This window comes from Eubalaena glacialis, chromosome 15, assembly GCF_028564815.1.
Source record: "Eubalaena glacialis isolate mEubGla1 chromosome 15, mEubGla1.1.hap2.+ XY, whole genome shotgun sequence".
NCBI lineage: Eukaryota > Metazoa > Chordata > Mammalia > Artiodactyla > Balaenidae > Eubalaena > Eubalaena glacialis.
In genome coordinates, this window is record NC_083730.1 from 27,604,696 (window position 1) to 27,630,336 (window position 25,641).

Genomic DNA, 25,641 nt, shown 5'->3' on the forward strand with positions numbered 1-25,641 from the left:
ACTGTAAAGTGGGCCAGATCATTCCTGTCCCACAGGAAGATGAGGACCAAATGCGAGGATCCACGTGAAGGTCTGAGCACGTCCCTAGCACAGGATAAGTGCTCGATAACATCAGCAGTGATGGTGATGGTGATGACGAAGCAGGGGGAGGAAGAGGAAACTATTAGCATCGAGCTGTCGAAAAGCATTTCTAGAATGGGTCCAAACTTCTGAGCTTCTCTTGTTGTGCTTTGGGAGTGAGTGATGACCTGTGGCACAGAATAGTGAGGATAAAGATGAGAGGAAGGAGGAGGAGGAAGAGAAGGGGGGGGAGGGAGGAAAGTGGAAGAGGAGGAGGGGGAGAAAGCAAGCCTCCATACTCTGTGGGCAGAGGTTGGGAGGAGGAGGAAGGACAAACAAGTCTCTCCACTTGCTGGACAGAGGCGTCCAGAGCTGCAAGACTCTGATGGGGAAATGCAGGGAGGAGGAAAGGAGCTCACACCGCAGAGCAAGCAGGCATTTACCATTCAGGTGGAGGCGGCAGAGAGCCTGGCGGCTAGTAGCGGGGTCTCCAGGTTTGGACACCGACTCCCCCACTGAGTAACCTTAGGCAAGTTACCTAACCCCCTGTTCAACTGTAGAACAATACTACTACCCATCTCGTGGTGTTGCAGAGAGGATTAAATGTATAAAGTGTTTCGCATAGTGACTAGTGACTGACCCATAGTAATGTGAGTTGCTGCTACTGTTACCATTTTAAGGGTAATATGTACGTTCCTGCAGGGGCTTTATTGTAAACCAGCTGATATTAGAAATCAGAACTTCTAGAGCTTTCCTGGGCTGTAGTTATAGAGGATGAAACAGGCAGTGAAACTTGTTTTGATACGAGACAATCCGTTTAGTTGACCAACTGGGTAGAACATGAGAAGAGAGCTCAGGAGGGGATCCTGAGGGAAGGTGGGAGAAATGTAATCTAGATTGGGTAGAAATAAGAGTTTGGAGGAAATGGATGAGGAGGAGCTTCACCTTTATCAAGGTCACTGACATGACAGTAGGACAGCTGGTCCCACATCCTGCAATGACAGTCATGTTTAATTGGACAGGAATAAATGGTTGGAGACCCTGCCCCCAAGATGCCACCATTCCAAGCTCTCCCACTAAGGACTGGTCTGATCATTTTTGCGGCTGCAAATCCAGAAGTCATTTTAGCCATCACATTGTGTCTGCCTTCCCTAGTGAATCTCTCCTTCCTCCCTTCTCCTCCAACACCCTGCACCTTCCTTTATTACAGTATTCAGGCCTTTGCTGTAGTTTTTCATTCATTTTACTCTCTTGACACTGGCCATCAGTATAACCTCAGAGCCTAGGCCTGACTGGGACCTGCCAAAGGGTTGCTGGATGAGGCCACGAATGGAGAAGGCCCTCACCCTCTTCCTCTCCTGTGTCACTGCTGCGGGGTGCCCTGGGTCCTCACCTCCCTTCCCCACTCCAGCCCTTTCTGCTCACTGCTATTAGCCCTGCCTTCCTAAAAATCTGCCTTTGGCACCACGTCTTCCACTCACTATAGTGATTCCCTATTGCTGACCATATCGCGTCTAATCTAACTCCTGACTGGCTTTTACAACCCTCCATAATCGGCCCACCCAGGCTTATTTCCACTTCTCCCCCTACTCAGTTCCACTTACCCTGCGGACCGCCCTCGCCCCTCCCTTTCCTCCTCTGCGCCCTGCGTTTCTCTAGTCCAAATGCCTCCCTTGTCTAGGTGCTCCTCATCATTTGGAACACAGCTCAAGCTCTGCCACCTCCAGGAAGCCTTCCCACTCTTGCAGTATGCACTCTGTGCTGAAGTCCTCCTGTGTTTATTTCTAGTTCCATGGGTGTTTTGTGTTCACTCCTCTCTGATTCTTTCACCCTCTACCCGACAGTGTTGTAAATAATTTCAGGAAAGAGTCTTCTGTTGCTGCACATGCAGCAAATTGTGGGAACATGACGTACTCTCAATCAATAGTTGATATAAATATGGGAGTCACATTCGAAGAGATTAAAACTGACAATGAAGATGAGATTGGATCACTGATAAAGGAGATTAGCAAGGACTCATGAGTTGAGTCCTTGGATTTGCAGGTATGATGACAAATTCATGGCGCTTGAGAGAACCAAGTGGAAAGGCCAGTGGTTTACAACAGGAAAGACCTAATGACTGGGGTTTTGTGAAAAACTTAACTGGTAGATTTTGATCATGTCATCGTTTTAGATTTTTATAAAAAATTTCTTTTCCAAGTTACTTTTAAGGTTACTTCTTATTAAAAACAAACTACATTTCATCTACCCGAATATGGTTGTCCCATCTTTCACCTGTGGCTGTTACTAGATTCGTTCTATGTTCAGTAGTTTCCATCCTTCCTTCCTCTCTCTTTGTTGTAGCATCCTCTGGAGAAGGAGGGATGGGGATTCTAAAACATGGTACAGATCAAAAGTCTCTGTCGTTGTTTAAAAGCAGTGATAACAAACTAAAGACTATGTAAATGAAATAAGCCCCAAAGCCTATTGCTTGATGAGTAGGCTGTACCAGGGGAACTAGATCTACCATATGAGTTCTCTTCTTATTTCTAGTACCGGGTATGTAGGCTGGATACTTTTCGTTGCTGTTTGAAAAACTCTTTGGCTTTTCAAACTGTCCACGTTTGCAGAGCACAACCTTCAGTGCTTTTCTCTGCCACCTCCTTTTATGCTATCATCTTCCAAAAATAGTTGGGTTTCAAGTAATTCTCATTAGAGAAAACAGCTTAATGATTTTTTCATCTCCAGTTAAATTGTGTCTTCATCAACCTTAGAACATAGCAAAACTTTTAGTTTTTCTTTCTCTTGCCAATTAACAATCTTTATATCTCTAAAGTTATACACATGCTTGTTGTAGAAAAGTTTAAATATACAGAAATATAAAGGAAAGAAAATAAAAATCACCCATAATCCTGTCACCTAGAGGAAACCAATGTTAACATTTTGGAGTTTCAGCCTTTCTAGTGCATATTAAATTATTTTTTAAACAAAATGAAATATTATACACACCAGTTTTTACCCTCCTTTTTTTCACTTAACATGAGCTTCTTTTCAAGACTACCTAGCAGTCTATAAATGCACTCTTATATTGGACATTAAAGTTTATCCAAGTTTTAGGCATCGTTGTTACTGAATCTTTGTACAAATCCATGATCATCTCCTTAGGATAAACTCCTAAAAGAATTTCTGTTAGAGTATGAACTTTTCAAAGCTCCTGATACATAATTTTATGCTGCTTTCCAGAAAGGTTGTACTAACTTATACTTCCATCCTTGGAACACCACGTATCATCTTTTCTTTAGATCTTTGCTAACTTAAATGGAAAAAGTGGTTCCTCATATTATTTCCTTTTCTTTCATTGCTAGGGATATTGAACACTTTGCACATGTCTGTCATCCATTTTTATGTTTTGTGAATGCCCACGTATTCGCTTCCCATATTTCTTTTGACATGTTCATTTTCTTCTGGTTTATGTGAACTCTTTATATACTAAAATATTAATTCTTTGTCATGTTGCAAATATTCTTTTGTCTCTGTCCATTTTTAAATGTTGACTATGGTGTTTTGTGTTTGTGTTTATTGTCATACCAAAGTTTTAAATTTTTATCTAATCAAATCTGTAAGTCTTTCCTGTTTGCTTTTTGTCTTTGATGCCCTTCCTCACTCCAATTTTATAAAAATATTCACCATTTTTCCAGCACTTTAACAGCTTCATTTTTTTTTCACTTTAACTTAAAGAATTGTACTGTGTGCCATCATAGAGCAATGAGCATGAATTAAGTAAGGACTAGTTATCATCATTCCACTTCAGATTACCCTTAGCTATTTCCTTCTCCAACATCAGACTCTCCTGGGATGCCAGGGAGGTGCCACAGCCCGCTTCAGGCAGCCCTTCATCTCCCACCCGCCTCAGCATCACCCTGATCAGAGGCACTGCGGAGCCCGAGAGGGCCAGCAGAAGCTGCTGAGGTTCAGAGGGCAGTTCCGTCCTTCACAGAAGGAGGCCTGCTTGGGATGTGCTCTGGTGTCTGGAAAACACACTGATCTTCTGAAGGTATTCTGGCCCAGGTTCGGGGCCAAGGGCACTGGAACCAGGGCAGTTTGTGGAGCACTGGCTCCCGTGGCCTTGTACCCAGCCTAGGGGCTTTGACCCACCTCCAGAGCATCCTGAGGTGGCAGGTGGGTGCCAGCCCCTCATACAGTACCTGACTTCTAATTTTTATCAGTATAAGTCAAAATTACCCACTCCCCATTTTCCAACACAGGAAAGACAGAACTGGGTGTGTGGAGCCCAACCAAATCAGTTTACCTTGTCATCAAATCTTAAAGCAGTAGAGCAAGAAAGCACCTTACAGAGCACATCGTTCCACACCCTTGTTTGTCCAGATAAGGGTCTGAGCCTCCGGGGGGGGGGGGGCGGTAATTACTGTCCAAGGCAGAATCCAGACCTTCTGGTGGGTACTTCATTGTTCTATTCATTCCTCATTCATTAACTAGCCCCTGCTGTGTGCCAGGCCCTGTGGTGGGCTTTGGAAATTTTAAAAGTGTCTAAAACTTATCTTCCTGTCCTCACTGTTTCACTGAGAGACAGATATATGACAACTAATCATAGTACGGATTATGGATGCATCAACAGAGGTATGTACAGAGTGCTGGAGGAGTACAAGAGAAATGTGGCTAGTTCTGGCAGGAGAGGGCAGGAGAATTGGAGAGAACATTTCAGAAGACAGAGCGTTTGAGCTGGACTTTAAAGAAAAGGGAGATGTTTGCTGTAAGGGCCAGGCCACAGCAGTGGCAAACACAGAGTGGCTGGGAGTGCAATGCATGTGCAGACTGGAGGGTGGTTTGGTGGGCGATGTGGTGGAAGGAGTTTCCTCTACCCCCTTTGCTGCAACCAGCTGAGCCACTTGCTCTTCCCTACTCCCGCCTCCACATCTTAGCGAAGAACGCTGATCACACCTCCTCAAGCTTTTCCTCCTGCTTAACCCTCCAAGGGAATGAGGGCTCCTTCCTTGGCCCTTGCATAGTACTACAGGCTTACCTCTATTACAGTAACTTTCACATCAAATTCTGAGGTGAGAGTAAGAAATGGGTCTTCTTAAAAATATGTATATTATAAAAGGCAAAACTGTGGAGACAGTAAAAAGATCAATGACTGCTAGGGGTGGAGTGGAGGGGAGGAATGAATAAGCAGAGCACAGAGGATTTCAGGGAAGTGAAAATACTCTGTATGATATTGTGATGACAGACATATGTTATTATATATTTGTCCAAACCCATAGAATGTCCAACACTAAGAGTGAATCCTAAGGTAAACTATGGACTTTGGGTGATAATGAGGTGTCAATGTAGGTTTATCCGTGGAAACAAATTCTGGTGAGTGATGTTGATAATGGGGGAGGCTGTGTGTGTGGCGGGGGAGGCACAGAGTGTATATGGAAAATCTCTGTACCGTCTTCTTAATTTTGTTGTGAACCTAAAACTGCTCTTTTAAAAAGGTCTTTTAAAATTTATTAATTAAAAATACATGCTTGAAGTTGGGGAAGGAATTCAAATAGTGTAGAAAGATAGATCAAAAAAATAAAAAGAACAATGTTTCTAGTTTCTAAATATCCAGAATCTCATGAGTGGTAAAGGGTTTATTACCTTGAAAGCGATGGGAAACCATCACGGAGTTTTAAGCAGGAGAATGAAAGGGATTTGGAGGCCAGATGGTCAGTTGGGAAACTTTTCAGGGAAGAGGTGTCTGCATTCGGGAGGTAACAATGGCAAAGAGAGGAGAGGATGGAGGTAGAATATACAGGACTCACACACCAGTTGGCTGTAGAGATGAAAGGGAGAGAAGAGATGATGACAGAGTTTCTGGTTTCTTCAAGCCACTGCCCTGACCATCCAGCACAGATTCATATGAAATCATGCTAATTTCTCATTTAAAGCAGAAAAAGCTGAAGTTAGCCAAGTCCACACTTTAAAAAAGATCAATGGAGAAGATGAAAGAACAAGATGCACATTAGGAAGTCATTCCTTTCTGGAAATACAATAAAAATGATCAATATGTAGAATGGCAAAGATATTTTGCACAATATGTCTTAAAGTTCCTTCCTTCTCAGATTGAGGCAAGGTCTGTAGAACCACATAGGCCCAAGGAGGACGTAAGATAAGGCTGCTACCGGGTGGGAGAGTTTGCAGGTTGAGAGAGTCCAGTCAGAATACATTTATCACTCACTCTCTTAGACGTGAGATGAGCTGCAGTGAAGCCAGGCAAGCACATCTAACAGACCTAAGTCTTATCACCCAAGGATTCGCGTGCACAAGGGTCCACGTTTCCTATGATCGGCTTTGTCTGAGCTTCACCCCCTCACTAGCACTAGACTTCTGAAGACAGTGGAAGCTCTCAGTACTGTGACTGGTTCAAGTGTTCAAAGACTAGAGAACATGCTTGCCCTCGACATTCCTGAGTAGTTATTATGTGCAAGGGATTATACTAGATGGGCTATGTGATACTGTGAAATATAAGAGGTAGACCTTAGCCTCTCAGGATTTACTGTCTATTCTGATTAAATCACAGTCTTGAAGAAAACATCTCTTCAAACAACTATAGTATTTACTTTTAAAAATACCAAAGGGCGGGGAGGCGGTTCTATGGGACTGTCAGTAATATTTTTACTAAATATACCGATAGTAGATTTTGCACTTTAATTAATTTATTTCTCTGTTTCTCACTCCTACCAGATAATTTTCAGGATCAAATGAAAAGGGAACTAGCCTACCGAGAAGAAATGGTGCAACAGTTACAAATTGTAAGATGCATTTCTACTTAAAAATAAATACAAGGTGATGGGTTTGTTTTCAAACCACCCAATATGTATGAAGCTGTGTTTTTGCCTTGAAATCCTTTGGTCCACTTCCCTCTCCGCTGGTTTAGATGCTAATTGCCAAGAGATTTACTTAGATGCAGGATAAACAGATGTGTCAGTACATTTCCTCTAAATGTAACTACTTACCATGTGTTAATAGACAGATGTGTACATTGTCTCTGAGGGTGAACCAGAGGTACCTGCATTGCCTTCCACTGTGCAAACTTCCGAACACAGCGCTGGGCTGCACCAGAAGCTCAGGGAAGGGCCATTGTCTTTGTCTTACCCCTCCTTCCACCACCCAGACCTGAGCAGGCCCTCTGCTGTCAATGGAACTTAGTATAAATACAATTAATCAATTAAATTCACTTGAACGACGATGGAAAGAAACGAATTCTTTCCAAATAAGTGTGTTACTCTATCCTAATCATGTCTGAAAGTGGACACTGACAAAGATCTATTTATACAGAAACAGGGAAACAGGAAAATGTGTGATAAATAAATGTTGTGAGGTTTTATGCTTTTCATTTTTTGAGTTGTTTTTTTCTTTTTCCTGAATTCCTCACCCTTTGTCCCCATGCAGATACATCTGGTATTATTTATTAGTGCTTTGAAAGCGGTCTCCCAAGCTTCCTCATTTTCATGAGTACAATGGGGAAATAATTTCTGCTTAGTTTTTGTAAGATTTTTTATTTATTTATTTATTTATTGACGGCTGTGTTGGGTCTTCGTTGCTGTGCACGGGCTTTCTCTAGTTGCAGTGAGCGAGGGTTACTCTTTGTTGCGGTGCCCGGGCTTCTCATTGCAGTGGCTTCTCTTTGTTGGGGAGCATAGGCTCTAGGCGCGCGGGCTTCAGTAGTTGTGGCACGCTGGCTCAGTAGTTGTGGCTCGCGGGCTTAGTTGCTCCGCGGCACGTGGGACCTTCCCTGACCACGGCTCGAACTCGTGTCCCCTGCATTGGCAGACGGATTCTTAACCACTGCGCCTCAAGAGAAGTCCATTTATAGGATATTTTTAATCACCTGGGTAAAGACATACATTGATCCTTAGTGTTCTTCACAGCATGATTATTATAATTTGGGTTGCTTGGTGTTCCTGAGCTGGTCCACGTTATGCTTATACCATGAAGCATGTATCTTTGCAGACCCGCCTGTCTTGTCTAGAAAGCCAGGCATCTAGCTTTCTGTCAGGATTATTTAAGAAAGATGGTTATTGATGTTTCCTTTCTGCATGGGAGAAATCATGCCTGCATTAATGGAGATTGCTGAGAGTCATTTTGAAAGCAGCCTTGTATTTCATGATGTTTTCCCCCACTCTAGGGGCTCTATTAAAAGTACTGCTTCTAACTTTAACCCTCCTTCTGAGGTTTTCCTGGATCTCAAGTGCTGGTTAACAACTCTCAGTTCTGAAAACCACCTCAACGTAAGACCCTCTTAAACAGGATCCTTCTTCTTGTTTTGGTTTTGTTTGTGTTAGTTTTATTTGCACCTAACTTCACTGGGGAACAGAAGGATTTTCTTAATCAATTGAAAACTAATCCCCCACAGGGGTTAAAAAAAAGTATCTACTCTTCTTAGCTTTTGATACCTAGATAATAAGAGCTGCTCATTACTTGCTGTGAATTTATGTATTGTTTTATTTGTCCAAAGGAAGAATGTAAAGATAGAATCAGAGGTAGAAGGATATAAAATTTTAAGACCTTACTTATTTTACATAGGATATCGTTTTCAGACTCTTGAAACAAAAATTGCCACACATGCAACCAAAAATGTGTGACTGCTGGGTGGTGATGAGCATAGCAAAATGGGCATTAGGAAAGGAAACTAAATAATTATTTCAGTGCCAGCTATTTAAGGCCAGTTATGTAATTTTAATGTCTTAATTTTCTTTGACATTTGGTTTCTTTAGTAAAAGAGAAAATGATATTGCATCCATGTAATAAGCAGGCAGTATTAATAAAAAAAAATATCTCTTGTCTTTTGAGATATTTGGTACATGGAAGATACAAATTGGTATTACAAAATATCTTTATTATATTGTATTGCAAAATATTTTATCCTTGTGTATTTATTTATCTAGACAAGTGTTATTAATTCATATTCCTCTAGATAGTAAATTTTCCTGGTTGCAAATTAAATTCTTTGGGAGGAGCTGGAATGTTTTCCCCCAGCCTTGTAGGTACCGTATAATTCCTGAAATCCACAAAGGTACATCCAGACTACCAACATGAAAATTGGTGAAATAGACATGATTTGTCCCTTCTGCTTCTCCCCCTTCTTTTGTGTCCCCTATCCTTAGATGCCCGGGTCTTCCTGCTACCTTCAACACCTAGCATGGTGTCTAACATCAAATAGGGATCAGTAGACATTTGTTGAATTAATCACCACCCATGGATGCCCCCTGACCCAACTCTGATACTGTCATGTAGCAATCCTCTTAATTCTTTTCCAAATTTTCCTGGCTTGGTCCTGATTTCCTCAAAATTTTTTTGTGCTGGGTAACTACTACCAAAACTACTAAAAGAAGGCATACTAGTGAATTGCTGGGAGCTTATGTATTACAGCACCGTCCTTGTGACTAACAGATACAAGCTTTAAGGTCTGCAAACTTGAGTTCAAGATTCATCCTATATAGTTCATTGTATCAGTTTCTAAACCAAAGGGACCTGTTGTAAGGTCCAACCTAGTACCCTGATAGGGATATGATAAGGCACAAGTGTTTAATAAACATGAAATGCACATGTAAACATAAAATGCTGTGCCGATACAAGTAATCAGTTTAATGGCATGCGCCTTCTCAAAGTAGTACCTCTATTAGTGGAACTATTTGAGCCCTGGTGGCTAGAGATATATTTGTGCGGGAAGGACCTGTGTTCACACTATACCATCTGCTTTAGAACTGAGGCAGCAAACTCAAGGTTACTTGAACAGAAACTTATCCTGTCCTTTATTCAGCTTGTTGTATTTGCTAAAGTAACTGGAGAAAAATGTCTTTAGAAAATTATACCTAAAGATTATCAAGAAGTTGCTAGGTATCACAATTATTGACTTTCTCAATATTTTTAGTTGAATGCTCTAATTCATCAGTAAATATAGATACATGCTTTGCTCCTTGAGAACAGAACAATTCACCAAAAATTATTTTATCCTTTTATGTTTAAATTGTTTTATATTTAAAGTTTACAAAGCATGTATTACAGAATAGTCATGTGCTTACAGAATAGGCATCTTTTCCTTTAGATGAAATAAAAACCCACTCTATCCTGCAGTCATGGAGAATTCAAATATATTAAAACCATCATATTTTGTAACAATTCCCAAAGACCCACAACGCATTTATCCTATGCTGTTGCACAGTGTTCTTATTCAAGATGATATCGAAAGCATCTTGGGTATCATTGCCATAGAAAGAAAACTTATGAATTTCTTTGGTTTCTGCATTTTTAGATTCTCCGCTGACTGTAACTTCTACACCATTGCTTCCTTTTACAGTTTTTTAAATGCAAAGTTGTGATGACCATAGACTCAAATGATTGATTCTCTTTGTGTGTTTATAAATAAATGTGCATTTACCTAATGTGAGATTTAAAGCATATGCAGTTTATTTAACATTTATACATGGGCCACAAGCTAATATTTTTTTTACAAATAGTTTAAAATGAGAGTTTTACAGTCCTTAACACAGTTTGTGTTATAGTCCCCCACCTCCGCTCTGGGTTTTCAAATGCTTAAAATGTTCTCATTACCAAACCAGATTTATTTATACAAGCGAAGAAATATGTTCCTCTCAGTATGAACCAAATACAAAGGTTTTAGAATTTAGCACGTTCATGAAGATGTTAGTGTTTAGTATAATAAAGAGCAAAAGATTTCTCATTCCAAGTGAGCTCTGATTCTAGGAAAAAAGTGTTCAATTTTTAAAACAAAACCATCATCCCTTAGGATTGAGAAGAAGGTGAAGAAACCATTACAATGTTATATGTAAATTATATCTCAATTTTTAAAAAATTTTTAAAGAAGAAAGTGAAGGCATTTTACTAAGTGTATAACCATTCTTAAAAGATTTTTATTAGAGTATAGTTGATTTACAATGTTGTGTTAGTTTCAAGTGTACAGCAAAGTGAGTCAGTTATACATATACATATATCCACTCTTTTTTAGATTCTTTTCCCATATAGACCATTACAGAATATTGAGTAGAGTTCCCTGTGCTATATAGTAGGTCCTTATTAGTTATCTATTTTATATATAGTAGTGTGTATATATCAATTCCAATCTCCCAATTTATCCCTCCCCCCTTATCCCCTGGTAACCATAAGTTTGTTTTCTACATCTATAACAGTGTATAACCTTTTGATTAAAGTTTTTCCAAGGACTGGAATATAATGTAGTTTACAACATGAGCCGAGACTACTGTGATGCCTTCATAACCTTTTTTAAATTTTTTATTGCTAATTTGGCAACAATTTTTTAAAGCAAGTACATGTATGTATAAGCTACTACCGTAGGTTTGTTGAAGGCATGTCATAGTTGAAGACATAGTTGTTGAAGACATAGCTCTTGAAGGACACTGTGAAGCTGCAACAGAAAACGCATGATAAATGGCTAGACCCAGATTCACATCCTTTGAACTTGCTGGATCGCTAGCAAGGGGCGAGTAGATTGAGAAAAAGTGCTTTTAAAATATGCTAGTCTTGAAGTGCCCTCTGCTGTTTTTCCAGAACACTGCAGTCACACGCAGCCAGAGGAAACCAGTCTCAAAGTTCCTCATTAAAGCCTCAATTAAAATTAATGTTCAACCAATAGATTTAGTACTAATGTTTCGTTCACCGTGGACTTGTAAAAAGTCAGTTTACAACTTTCTGATGGTGTGGGCGCTGTGCTTCCTTGCAGGGAAAGGAGCGGTGACAGGTCTTTATCGTTTCTGGAGGAGTGCTCCCTCTTTGGCAAGGGCACAGCTCTTCTGTGTGGTCTTTTCTTGGAGGTTCTCCAGTATTCATTACGATGGGATCTTGCCCAGATTTCTACCGTCTGAACACGGAGAGTTTTTAAAAATATGTTTTACATATTTTTAAAAGGTAGATAGAGCACTTTATTTTTAGAAAAAGATCCCTGGACCCCTAGAAGATTTTGATTTTGTGACTAAATATGTAACAAGTAGAGGACTTGACGTAAGTCTGAACTTCCTTGGAAGCTGCCTTAAGATTCTCCAGGAGACAGACTTTGACTACAGTGGGTCCTTTTCCAATTATTGATCTATTGCCTTGCATCTTGACAATGCAATGACTCGTTTCTTAATTATATATCCTTTTTCTCGTCTTTCTCCTTTTGAGATGTTGACCCACCTTAATGTCTGAGCTCAGGCTAACTCGGCACAATCTAGGAAATTATCTTTTTTGGTAAAATCTCAGTACTTTTGATAGACTAGAGCCAACTAGGTGATTTAGAAGTTATATAGCAACTTTGAGGGGTTTTGTCCATGCCAATCTTGGTGATTTCCAAGCTGGTCAGAATGAAAAGAAAGCTTTTATAAGTTCTATTATAGGAGATTTACATGGCATAATTATCTTTAATGGAGCCTCTAAGATCCTGAGCTCCCCCAGTTGGGGAGTATAGAACCTGAAGCACCATCAATCATAAAAGTGCCCATTACTTGATGTATCATAAGAAAAGAAGTTTCCAACTGTTATTCTCAGATACCATCAATTATAGTATATCCAACTTCAGAAATGTTAAAATGTGAGGGAAAAAACTGCATCTTAGAATCAATGAAATAGGATAGTTTCCATGAACAATCGGGCCATATGCTAATATATTCTTTATTAATCATTCATGATTTAAGACTTGGAATTAATGACTCTCAGCTCACAACCTGAGATTAATAATTCTTCACACAGATTTAAATTTCAGTCTGGAGATTTGGGGATCAAATGTGCTTATTTGGAAATGTCCTTTTTTTCCTGAGTCCTTTTCTTAAATTTCCTTATCAGCTTCCCATCTTAATGAAATGCTACATTGTTGTTTCTGAAAAAAAGAAAAAGGCATTCAGACTTAGATCAGAAAGTAGTGCCCTTCAGGCAGTTTTCTTTGGGTTAGGATGAGTAGTTTACTGGCTTTGATGAGATGGCGCATGGTGATATTAACTTATATCGTGCAGTGCCTGGCACAGAACAGACACTTACTAAATCTTCGTGGCATCTAATCTTGATGTTGAGAATGCTTTCTAAATGCGAGAGTGACACAAATACATTTTATTAGGTAATCCTTATACCCCAAGGTTTACATCATTTCTACTTGTTATCCTAAATAATAGAATTCCATTCAAAGCTCTGTGATATCATGCATCTAAAGAAAGAGGTGATCCATGTGTTTTGGCATATTGTTTCATACACCATAATGGAAAATCAGGATTCAAGTATGTCTCTGTTAATAGCAGGTATAGCGTAACCCAGAGTGGAAAGAAGAGGTAACTAGAGTAGGTCCCTGTGTAACTATTCTTGTCATAGTTATCTAGCTAATCTCAGCTCTCGTCCTAAATATGAGATTAGGACACAACTATTTATGGTCCTATATGAACCATTAATTTCGATGCTGCTATTAAGGCCTTTATCAGATATGTCTCTATCGTATACATCCATGTTGTGGCTGTGTATCAAGATAGTGAGGTGGTTATTTTAGTCTTCTCTCTTTTTTTCATTAAAAAGACTGTTTGAGGGCTTCCCTGGTGACACAGTAGTTAAGAATCTGCCTGCCAATGCAGGGGACACGGGTTCGAGCCCTGGTCCAGGAAGATCCCACGTGCCGCGGAGCAACTAAGCCCGTGCGCCACAACTACTGAACCTGCGCTCTAGAGCCTGTGAGCTACAACTACTGAGCCCGCGTGCCACAACTACCGAAGCCCGCGCGCCTAGAGCCTGTGCTCCACAACAAGGGAAGCCACCGCAATGAGAAGCCCGCTCACCGCAACAAAGAGTAGCCCCCACTCGCCACAACTAGAGAAAGCCTGTGCGCAGCAATGAAGACCCAACGCAGCCAAAAATAAATAAATAAATTTAAAAAAAAAAAGACTGTTTGATTCAACTAACCAGTTATTATGGCAAAATGGTCCAGCTGGTCTTAGCCACAAGCATCACTATAGATTTGTAGTTCCTTCCCATTAATAAAGGTTCATGTTTATGGACTGGTAGATCAGGAGAGCAAAACATAAATATGCTGGGGATATGGGGAATGTATATAACAGTGTTCAAAATATTACCTACTTGAATGACTATAATTTTCTTTCCTTCACTGCTTTTACATAATATCAGCCATAGTTCATGTTACATTCTAGAAGGCTGACTATTTCTTTAAATGTAAAACAGATTTATATCATTAGAGTCCTGAATTTAGCCTTATAATGATGAAGGTAAGTGACATAACTAAGGTTAGTAGAGAGGCAAATCTAAATAATACATGTAGTCCAATTTCAACAATCTGAATTCTCTAATGAAAAGTAGCATATCAAATGCGATAGACTTTCATTCAAAACCCCAGTACTGAAAAGTACTTTTCAAGTTTATCCAGGTAGAATTCTCAAGGGTCATATTTTCCATTCAGTGCAATTATTTCTGATGCTTCTTAGTAGTTATTGGGAAATTACCCAGAGTAATAGTTTGTGTTTAGTTAATCTTATTTGTGATTTATAATGATAGCATATTTCCTCACTCTAATTAAATGAAAAATTACAGTGAACTAGTTTGTAATCACATTCTTGTTTTGTGACCTTGGACATACGTTATAACATAATAATTTTCATACCTAAATAAAAATAAGAATACCATATTATTAAGTGCAAATTTTTGAAAATTTCTTAAGTGAAATGTCACATAGGAACCTCAGGGACTAGCTGTAGCAACAACCTAGTGTGATCACCTGTTCTGTCCTGATATGCTTTGTAACAGGCCTTAGAAATGCTATACCCCAGAAGCCCCATACTGCTGGGCAGATGGAGACCTTTTGTCCTCAGGGCAGATCCACCAGCATTCAAATTTAGGCACAACGAAGGTTCTCCATTATACATGTCTCCAAATTTTGCTCACCTGGATAGTTTTGCTTGTTTTTATCTTACAGATTCCCTATGCAGCAAGCTTGATCAGGAAAGAAAAGCTAGGTGCCCATCTCAGCAAAAGCTAAAAGGTGAGCTCACCAGAGGAAACAGATTTTCCTTAACTCCCTGAATTGTTATTGCTTGGCTGTGTTCTTTACTGATGTACTTGAAATAGCCCAGGGCATTGATGATGTTGCATTCTGTGTTTAAGCCAATACACTGTTGAACTTCATTCTAGGCATGGGGCTTCCTAAATAAATGGCTAAGTGCATGTTATAAATTCTGTGGAAAATTTCTAAAACTAAGGAAATTCTCAATTCAGTCTTGCAGATGTGATCTTCATTCTGTTTTGAGGTTTTCTACTCTTTCCGGTTCCTCCTGACACCCTGATTCCTGGTCCTCTGAAGGAAACCGGAGTGTCACAAGCCATGCTTATTATGTTTTTTCTTCTCTGTCTCTCCTTTGCTTCCAAAATGTCTTCCTGAAACCCGACTTTCAGTGAGTTACTGACAGATGGTGCTGTGAATAACTGCGTGCGACATAGACCTTTGAGAACTTCTGCTGCAGGATTAGTCATTCATTCTTTCCCTAAAACAATCCTTGTTTCTCTACAGCTGAAGCCAGATCCAATGTCACATACCTGGCAGCAATTTAAAAGACAAATATTCTGGACTCCTAAGGAAAAGAAGACAGTAAAAATTCAATGACTATTTTCAGAATATACCTAAACATTTCAAAAGCAACTTTTTGATTATATGGCAGAAGATATAAATAATTGTTAGAATTGAAGGAATGCAAAAACTAGGATATTGTTGTTTCTCTAACAATACGTTAGGATGACCTAGCAATTGGAACTGCTAAATCAGGGAAAAACTCAGATGTCAGAGGTGGTATTTATAAGTGCTCATGGCTAACTAGGATTGTGGTCATTTATCAGTTTTATTTGCTCCCATCAGAGTGATTCTTCCCACTCCTTCCCTCTGGAACCTATTTTCAATTCAATAGAATTTACTGGCCAAAAAAACTCTGTGCAATGCAGGGTCATGGTTCCTTTTCTTTCCTTCATGCCTCTTTTCTGCATATCACAAGCCTCCTCTACTATGTGCACATGACAGTTCTACTTCTTGCCATTATCTTTACTAGTGATGATCTTCAGTATTTGTCTTAAACAGTTATATGTATGTCACATTTCATTAGGAGCTCAAAACTCTTTCCAAGACAGTCTCTCATTCACATGCTTTCCCTTAATTTTACGCACAGGGAACCAAGGTCCAGTGAAGAGAGATGTGATGTATTATGTCTCTGTTACAAAGCCAGGAAGAGATTCTAGGGCTCCTGATTTTAAATGCATTGCCTGCTTGCTCCTTAAATAGGGACTTCTTGTCTTCTGTGAGCAGATGTTTAACAACAGAGTTGCTCAGATAATAAGTCATTCTGTTTTGGGATGCTCAGATAATGTCATTCTGTTTCCATCTCCATGAAGTCATACACAAATGGACCTGTGAGTTTGGTTTCATTCTATATCTTCAAGTATTTTTCTTACGTCTGCAGTTGACTTTGGGTGATTTCTTTCTCATCATTGTAGACCAGATTTGTCCCAGCAGTGTGAAATGAATAATTTTAGAACATTCAGAGTCTAATAAATCTTAACGCAGAATATCAAGGTAATCAAAGCAAGAATCATCCAAATTAACACTGATAAACCCATATGTATAAAAGTTTGAAAATGTCAAACTACTTTCCTTTCAAATCAAAAAGTATATATTGGGATGTGTTTTTTTAAGTAACCTTTTTATTGAAATATAACACACATTCTCCAAAGCCTATAAATCGTCAAGTCATACAAGTCATGAAGTCTACAAATCAGAGCTCAGTGAACTTGCTTAGGTTTCTAGCACCCAGATAGCTACCTTGTGCCCCTACCCAGTTACAAAAGATTGGTTTTACCTGTTTTTGAACTTTAGTAAAGGACATTTTATAGAGCGTTCTCTTGTATCTGGCTTCTTTCACTCCACGTTTGTGATTCATCCATTAGAATGTAGTTTGATTTATACTTAGGAACTTCAATAAACTCTCTTTCTACCCTTCCACTTCCCTGACTCATCTTCTCTGCTTGTCAGACATGAGCTGCTCTTGCACCTACAAAATGAAGACTTACTGCCCAGAAACCACGCCTTTGATGGTGACATAGTGTACAGTGAGGTGGGAAAAAAAAAAAGATTGATTTGTGTTTAGTAACTAATGCTTCCTCCATGCTGATTTTGTTTCCATCCTTGCAGACAACAGGGATTTCTCTAAGTAGACCCTGGTGCTTTCAGAAGATTAGTGGTTACTTAAATGCTGAGCTAAATCAGCCAAGCAGAGAATCACAACCATATTGGGAGAGGCAGTATTCGATTCTCAACATGCCAAGCCTGCAAGGAATTACCCCAAGAGAGATGACAAAATAAAAATCATTACACCAAGGGAGAGAAACAAGTTCTGTCTTGCTGAGTGACCACAGGTTTCCAAATTAGGGACTGATACATTAATGTCTTATGCAAGAGTGACCCTTAAGGTAGTGTGCTGTGTTCTTGCCACCCAGTGAATTCCAATATGACTATTAAGAGGAGGAAGCTTTTCAAAACCACAGGCAATCCACTTAATAAGCTGAGCAAGTATTGCCACATATCACTGCTCTACAAATCATTTTTGCCCTACGTTAGGACACAAGAAATTCCATGTCGAATCAAAATAAAAGTCCACCCATACCAGGGGAGTAACAGTGCAATTCCGTTAGAAGAGCCAAACTGTTGTTCTTAACAACACCAACCTCAAACTTCAGGCGTGTACACTGAATAACTCTTAACTTTCCCTTGATAACTCCTTAAAGATCCATTATACATGGATTTATCTAAACCTTTCTTCAACCTAGGCATAGTCCCCTTTGGGGCAATGAATTCTATTTGTTTAGCTACCAGCTGTGTAAACTGTAGTTTATTTTATTTATCTTCAAACTACTTTCTAAAACAAGCCCTTGTAGATTAGACGTGGTGCAGCTCTGCATATTTGCTTTATCGTGAGCTCACGAGTACAATGGAAGTGATTTGAAAAAATATTTCAAAATGCTGCTTGTATTATCCTTTCATCTGGAACTGTTTTGAACACCAGAATTATTCCTGATGGTCTTCCTTACCTTTGGTCATTAATGTGCCCCAGTTCCTACACAGATGCTCCAGGATAATCTGTGTGAAATCTGCACCCCCAAATAAAAATGTCATGATATTAACACCAGTTTAATATTACTTTACATTCTTTTTTCCCCAAGCTCCTTTTAACATTATGCAAACGTCGTCCCTGTGACTCAGTGAAATACTTATGTCTTTCACAGAGAACTCAATTATTTTACATAAGTGGAAAGTGAATCATAGGATATGGCTCATTCATAGTCATACAGAAACCTGCTGAACAAGCTGGAAATAATGATAACTGTCATTCATTGAGCACTACCCATGCCAGATACTGGGTTAAGCTGCCACATTCTCTCTTTTGATCTTTACAAGTCCATAAGGTTGATCCTATTACTATCTCCATTTTATACATGAGAACGCAGAGGATCAGTGAAGTCACTTAGCTAGAAAGTGACAAAGCCAGGATTCAATACAGGTCTATTTGACTCTAAGCCCCTTCTCTGTCTTTCTAGGATCATTGGGCTGGTTTTGAGAGTCTGGCTTCTAAATCTGACACTACTTCCCTATGTCATCTGAAGTAATATCATTTAATCTCTTCGAGGCTCACTCTTATCTATGAACTGTGGATGGCCAAACCTGATCAAAGTCTCTGCCAGCTCTAAATTTTGACTACCACTCTTGCATGCCAGTCTTCTGCCAGATTCTCTCTCACAAAGGGCCTGCTTTTATTAAAATCTGTTCATACAAAACCCTATATAACACCTGAGGGTGTAACCCACCTACTTTTTGCCTTAGGTCTTCATTTTCTTCATCACTAATTGCTACTTTGCATCCTTCTAGAGAGTTTGAAAATATTTTTTCCCCTATCCTAACAATATCTAACTCTTTGGTAAACTCCTGTTATTTTTATTTTGTTATTTTTATTTTAATTCTGGGATAATTGCTATGAAAAGAATAGCAAGAAAAAGGTCTTACAGGGGTGTGGAGGGATTGTAATTGAACATTCTGTGTCTTCCTTTTGTAACGATCAAAGATGGGGGGCGGGGGGGGGCATGTCCATTTCTAGCCTCTGTCATCAAACAAAAGAGAACCAGGTTCTTTCAAGAATCTCCTTTGAGAATGACAGTGTGCTGCCACACTTCTAAGGGCTTTACATCAATTATCTTATTTAATCTTCAAAACAACCCATTGAGAGAAGTACTGCTACTCTTACCATTCTACAGCTGAGCAAACAGAAACGCGTAGATGAGTAAGTTGTGTGGTCTCACTGCTAACAAGTGGCAGAATTTGAACCAGGCCGCCTGGCTCTGCAGCCCACACTTCATCTGCTCTCCCCAACTTGTGACCTGAAATCGTGGCCTAATTCACATCTTCCATTATCAGTTATAAATATGCAGTTAATAACCAATCCAGTGGTTTCATTGATGTTGAATCGCAAAACCTCTATAGCTGCCCTAACACCCCAGGGCAAGAAAAATGGATGTAACTTGGACCATTCAGCCAAAGCCAGCAGGGCACCAGTGCATGAAATTCTGTCTGCCCCTTTTACCACAGGCTGTCTTAATGTTTGCTCAACAACAAATTGGAGCTTCTGGAACCCAGCAAAATGACTTTACTGTAAAGAAGGCATAGCAAACCAGCACGCTCTGATGTAATAGTTCTAGTTTGGCTCAATGTCAGCAGAGATGCATCATGTAAGGTAGCAGGCAAATATATGGGAAAAGGAAGATGCTTTCATGGTCACTGTTTAAACATTTTTATTCAAACTGTACTAAAAGTGTCTTCTCTTAAGGATATACTAAATATTACTTTAAATGTTTTTAAATTATCTGATTGTATCACACTGAGGTTGTCATTCTGTGCTTTTTGTCTTATCCCAGGTGCACAGAACCACTTACTCTTGTTCTCTTGTAAGATACAGACTGCCCCTGAGCACTTGCGACCCGCACAGAGACTGCAAATTGAAAGGGCTTGGGAATCAAATATAAAATCAGGTTCGGGAGAACCCAAGGACAAGTGACCTCAAAGCAGCATGGACAACCATGTAAAATAGACTGTAGCAGCCATTCATTAGTTGGGGGAGGGGGGAGCCAACCAGAGCAGTCAACGCTTGTTGCATCTTTTGGTGGAACCAAAGTTTGAGTCTGTGTTTTTAAAGGCCAACCGAACCCAGAGCGCGGGAGTGCTGTTAGCCAGCCGGGGTGGGAAACCCATGGACGGTCCCAGGGAATCTCTGTGCTACATACTTGGAGAGAGCAGCTCTATGAGACCGTCTTTTACGTTTGAAGAAGTGATTCTTGGTGAAAAGACAACACAAGACCTGTCCTAGGAGGGGGGATCACGTTTCAACAGCTAGGATGGCATCAGCCATACAAACCTGCTTTTCCCAGGAAAGTGGACAGACTTATGCGTGGCCCCTTCCTCTCTGGTATTTTGCCTGCTATATGAATGAAGATTGTATTCCTTTGGAAATATTTTACAGTTTAATATTGAGTGTAATTAAGAATATAATCATGTTATCAAAACTGGTATTTAACTCTGTTGTAGTTTCTTTAACATTCATGTGGATAAAAAAAGTCTATAATAAAAAAACTATGAAGTAATGGTTGTGTTCATGTAGTTAAATGCACATTTGCTTGGGGGCAACTAATAGAAACTAATACTTCTTAGAATTATTTTGGCATAAAATATTTGAATAAATTATTTTTGAAAATGAAATTCCTTCAAAAATGGTTATTAAAGTCTAAATTAGCCTTTGGCCCTTGTCAGCAGCTGGAGTCCTCCCCAGCATGATAGGATCTTTGTCTGGGTAAGGGAAGGTTCTAAATTCCAGCTAGGTCTTCTAACAGCATTAGTGAGGAAGTCGATAGTGTGCCTTCCTCCTTACTGTGATGTTGAATCAAACTCCATGAGATCATTTTATGCCAAAAATTCTGCCTCTCAGATGAGAGAGATAAAAGGGCCAAAATGGTGACCCTTTGGAGCCAGGATTTCTAGAGTAATGCTGGGTTGAACAGAAGTCTGCTGTGGATGATCTCCGGCCCTCAATTGCCAAAGACCATCCTAACTGAAGAGGCATCTCACCAATGGCATCCCTCGACAGATTTCAGAAGAAGTTTAAAATGCATTGCCATGATATTTGATACTTTTACCCACCATCTTCATTATCATAAACTATCAAAAAAAACCTTGACAATTCTCCCTTGAGATAAATTTTCTTATCCTTAGCTGCCACATTAAGAAACCAAAGGAGGGATACTCATTAGTGATTTTCTTCCCAGCCCATGAAGGATAGGACAATGGGTCAGAGAAGGGTTATAAACCAAGTCCTGGAGTCTGAGGACAGGTTCCCAGTGACCACTAGCAAAAAGATAATGTGAAGATGCTGCAACTAACCGTGGAGAGGAGGATATTCTTCCAGGAGCCTGGGCATGGGGCTCACACAGCCCTTCAGACGTGGCATACGCTTCTGAAACTGACAGGTGTGCTTGGCATGGGGGGAGTAGCTGGTCAGTCAAGTTGGTGGAGCTTTTTCTCCTATGCAAGCTTGAAATTACACATAGGGATGGAAGCCTAGCATCCTTAGCTTTGTACTCTCAGCCAGTAATACCAGAAGTGACAGAAAATGACCAGGGAGGACACAAACCTGGCTTCATGACCAGCCACCAGGGGACAGCAGAGGTCATTTTCTGCAGAACCCAACGCAAACTCAGGGACCAGATAGCTTCTCAGAGCAAGAGCAGCAGCTCCAGAGAGAGCTAAAGATTTGTGGATGAATTTAAGGTCTTTGTCCTGCAGCTACATCATCTGTCCATGTAAACGAGCCTGAAACGTCGTTCTTTTCTTTCCAATTGCAACTTTAAATGTCTCAGCGTTATTAGTGCTAAAATATCAGCAAATGATCTTGTAGCAAAAGAAAAATTAGAACGAGATAACTTGACAGGTATGTCTTAGAGCCTAGAGGAGTTCATCGTGGTGTAGCTCTGAATTGAGTTAATAGCCGAGCTCAGTGTGGAAGTCCGTTGGCCTCTGCTGCTAGGATGCTGAAACTACATTAGTGCCTTCTGGTTCTCCACCTAAATTCCAGGCTCCATGGAAGCCCAGCTGTGCATCTTTCCCTGAGCACTAGGAGACTCCTGTTGTCCTTTCCCTCATGGCCTTAGAGTCTCCCCATTTCTTGAGGTATTTTATCAGACTGAGTCTATTCCTTTCAAACACTAGAGACTATCAATTCTCCATGCAACCATGAAGTTATACACTAAAAGCCAAAACCTTCAGTAGGAAATCCAACATATAATATGGAAACATCATTAACCCATATATTTTCTCATTGAGGCGAGTGAATACCTCCTCTCTATTCTAGCAATGCTTGACGCTTCAAAGTTGGAACAAAAAGAATTTGTCCCTAAAACTGGATGTGATTAGGTTATCTGAGCTGCCTTGTGGAAACAGACAGGACATCCATCTAGAGTGCTGCATGAGGCTAAAAATAAAGCCACTCTTCAGAAGGACAAATAAAATTCTTGGCAAATAAAATGACAGCCAAAAAATGCTGTGTTCTTTTCTTCAACTATTTTATCATTCCAAGGTCAACCCAAATATTAGCTAATGAAGAATACAAGCAATGCAAATAAAAGGTTCTGTTTTAATTGCAAGTGAAATTATAAGATCAGAAAGGGCCATAGCAAATCAAAGCAGAAATCCAGGCCTATCCTATTGGGGTAGACTAGACATTTCAGACGGATGCTTTTGATCCTCAGAATGCCTGAGTAATTGCTCATCTATTTGCCACAGGCAAGGAGAGTGGGACATCATATCCCAATTTCCTTTGATTGTACAAAAAGTGTAGCCTCAGCTCTTTGGAAAATAGAGAAGAATTCTCTCCTAGCTACAGGAGATATAATCAAGCGGAGAAGATCACTTTCATTTAAGGGTAAGAGTTTAAAGCAGCCTTGGTCAGCAGTGAGGAAGGTCAGAGAAGAGGAGCACATTCACCATGCTGAGAATGTATAACCACGTCATTCAGTGGGGTACGTCCAGCCAATTCCAGGCCCGATGAGGAGAGCTCCGCTGTCTCCCTCTACAGAGTTGAGTGCACAAAGTTCAAGTGTGACCATCTTACAAGATTCCCCACACACAACCTACATCACAGTTTGTAATTATACACTCCTTTGTGGGAAGGTATACACTGTAAACATTATGAGGGCAAGGACCTTTGTTTCAGCCCACTACCACCTTCCTCGTGCTGAGAATAGTCCTTGGCATGCAGTAGCTACGCAAAACATTTTTTATTGAATAAGTGAATGAGTCTCATTTATTTTATTTGGGCCAATCATAAGAGCGGCTCATTTCACTGTTATCACTTTAAACTCTCTCTCAAAGAATGTTGACATTTCATTTGGTTTCGAATGACTATGTGTGGCAAATTGCTGGTTGCCCTCCAACAGACCATTCTCAGGTGGCAATACACCTAGATAAAATCAGACTACATCTCCCAGGCGTACGTGCTGTTAGATGTGGCTGTGTGACTGTGTTCTGGCCAAGAAGATGTAGGTAAAAATATGTAGAACTTTCAGGAAGATCACTTCAAAAGAGCTTGGCTTCATTAGGCAGCGTTTCTCTTTTCTCTTCCCTTTCCCTCTTTTCTGATGTCTGTAAGGTGGAGGGAGCCTCAGAAGTCTTCTTGAACCGTGAGGTGACTTTTAAGATAGAAGCCATATGCTAGTGTGGCACAGAAAGGTAATAGAAGCTCGGGTCCCTGACAGCTACTGAGCCCCCATGCCAACTCTGGAGTGCCCACTTCCAAGCTGCCTTTATATAGGAGAGAAATGAGGTTCTATCTTGTTTAACCACTGTTACTTTAGATATTCTGTTAACTCTGATTACAAAACCCTTTTCTTTATGTGGGGGCTGTGATCAGCCAACAGTAACACAACTTCCTATTTGTGTGACAACTTTCCAATGCATATTTATGCTGGTTACATCATTTTACCTTCTCATTAGCCCTTTGATTTAGCTAAAGGAGGTCAGTCTTTATGAAGACTATTATGAAGTCTATTTCATTCCTGAGTCAAGCCTCAAATCCAGTTCTTACTGCCGTGGCAAGCTTTTCCTACTTAATCTCATGGCCTCATCATCACAGCTGAGCAGGTCTACGACTTCTCTGATATCCCCAACTACAATATAGACAGGTGAAGATGGAGGGAGGGGCTGGACCTGAACTTGGTCTGCTCCCCAGAGTAGGAAAGAAACTGGGTTGGAAAGGTACGCTGTCCAAAAGGCGAGCAAAGCCGTGACCAGGTGTGTAGCTGGGACCCCACAAGGGAATAGAGCTCTGCAGCACAGGCATTTCCAGAGCGGGAGGCTGTCAATCATCATTATCCATGATAACAGGCTCCTGATACTCACTTGGCCTTCATGGGCAGGTTCCATCCTCAGGGAAACACACCACTAAGAATAAATAGTGTGGCAATAAGCAAGCTCAGTCCTTGACTCAGGGATGTGACAGGCAGAGAGGAATTTGGCTCAGGAACCCATATGGGCATTGGCTCTCCTAGTCAGAGGGCAGCAAGGTAAGCTTGGGAGATGAGGTGGTAGCCCTGGGACTCCCGGACTTGGGTCAGAAACTGCCACACAAAACTAGAAGAGAGCTAAAGCGTTCTAAATGCCCCTTGACTCCAGTCTTGATTCGGGCTTTGAAACAGTGCTGCGGCTTTGGGAGGGGGAATGGAAAGAGGGCTTGTTTTGAGCTGAGAAAGTATGGGAAGAACACTAAGAGCTGAGAATACCTTTCTGCAAATTTCCAGACCAGGCCTAATATACATATAATTTAGAAGTAATAAACTCAAGTTACCTAAAGTAAATAATCATTCTGAAAATTCACGACTCTGTACTAAATTAAGAACTTCCCTGAAAGCATTGGTAACATCTGAAGTTTTCAAATAATAAAATTCATTCTTCTCATCCAACTTTTATATCATCTCACTATTAAGAACAGTGGCTTCCTGGATGATTGTTAATGATGGCTTCCTTTATTATATTTTAGACCAGTTAGCAAAGTTTATTGACTTGTACTTCCTTGTAATTAGTTGTAGTGATTTAAATAGCTTTTATGGCCCTCTAGAGATTGACTTTATAAAGAATCAACATTTCCCCCAAATCGTGTGGTTTAAAACATGGTTAAATACTGTTTGAATTCAGTACTAAACAATCATTGGTGAAACTGTGATTTTATATGTGGTTGCTTTCTCATCCCCCTACTTACATGGCACTATCATCCAATTACTTGGCAGCCAATAATAATAACAGCAGCCAACTTTCAGGGAGTGATGACAATAAGCCGAACATTGTGCTAAGTGTCTTAATGCGTTATTTCATTTAATTCTCTCCACAACCCTACGAGGCAGGGACTACAGTATTTAACTATTTAATTGAAACTGGAAGGAGTTAAGTCACTCAGCTGATAAGTGGAAAATCAGGAATTTGAACTT

At 40.2% G+C, this 25,641-nt stretch overlaps 1 protein-coding gene across 1 annotated transcript in view; it reads left to right on the plus strand.

Moving 5' to 3' along the window:
- Positions 1-15,067, plus strand: part of SKOR2 (SKI family transcriptional corepressor 2) — a 33,098-nt gene extending 18,031 nt beyond the window's left edge. Inside the window, exons 6-7 of the mRNA XM_061170158.1 lie at positions 6,772-6,839; positions 15,005-15,067. Of these exons, the coding sequence (XP_061026141.1) occupies positions 6,772-6,839; positions 15,005-15,067 (131 nt within the window). The remainder of the gene's footprint in view (positions 1-6,771; positions 6,840-15,004) is intronic.
- The last annotated feature ends 10,574 nt before the right edge of the window (positions 15,068-25,641 follow it).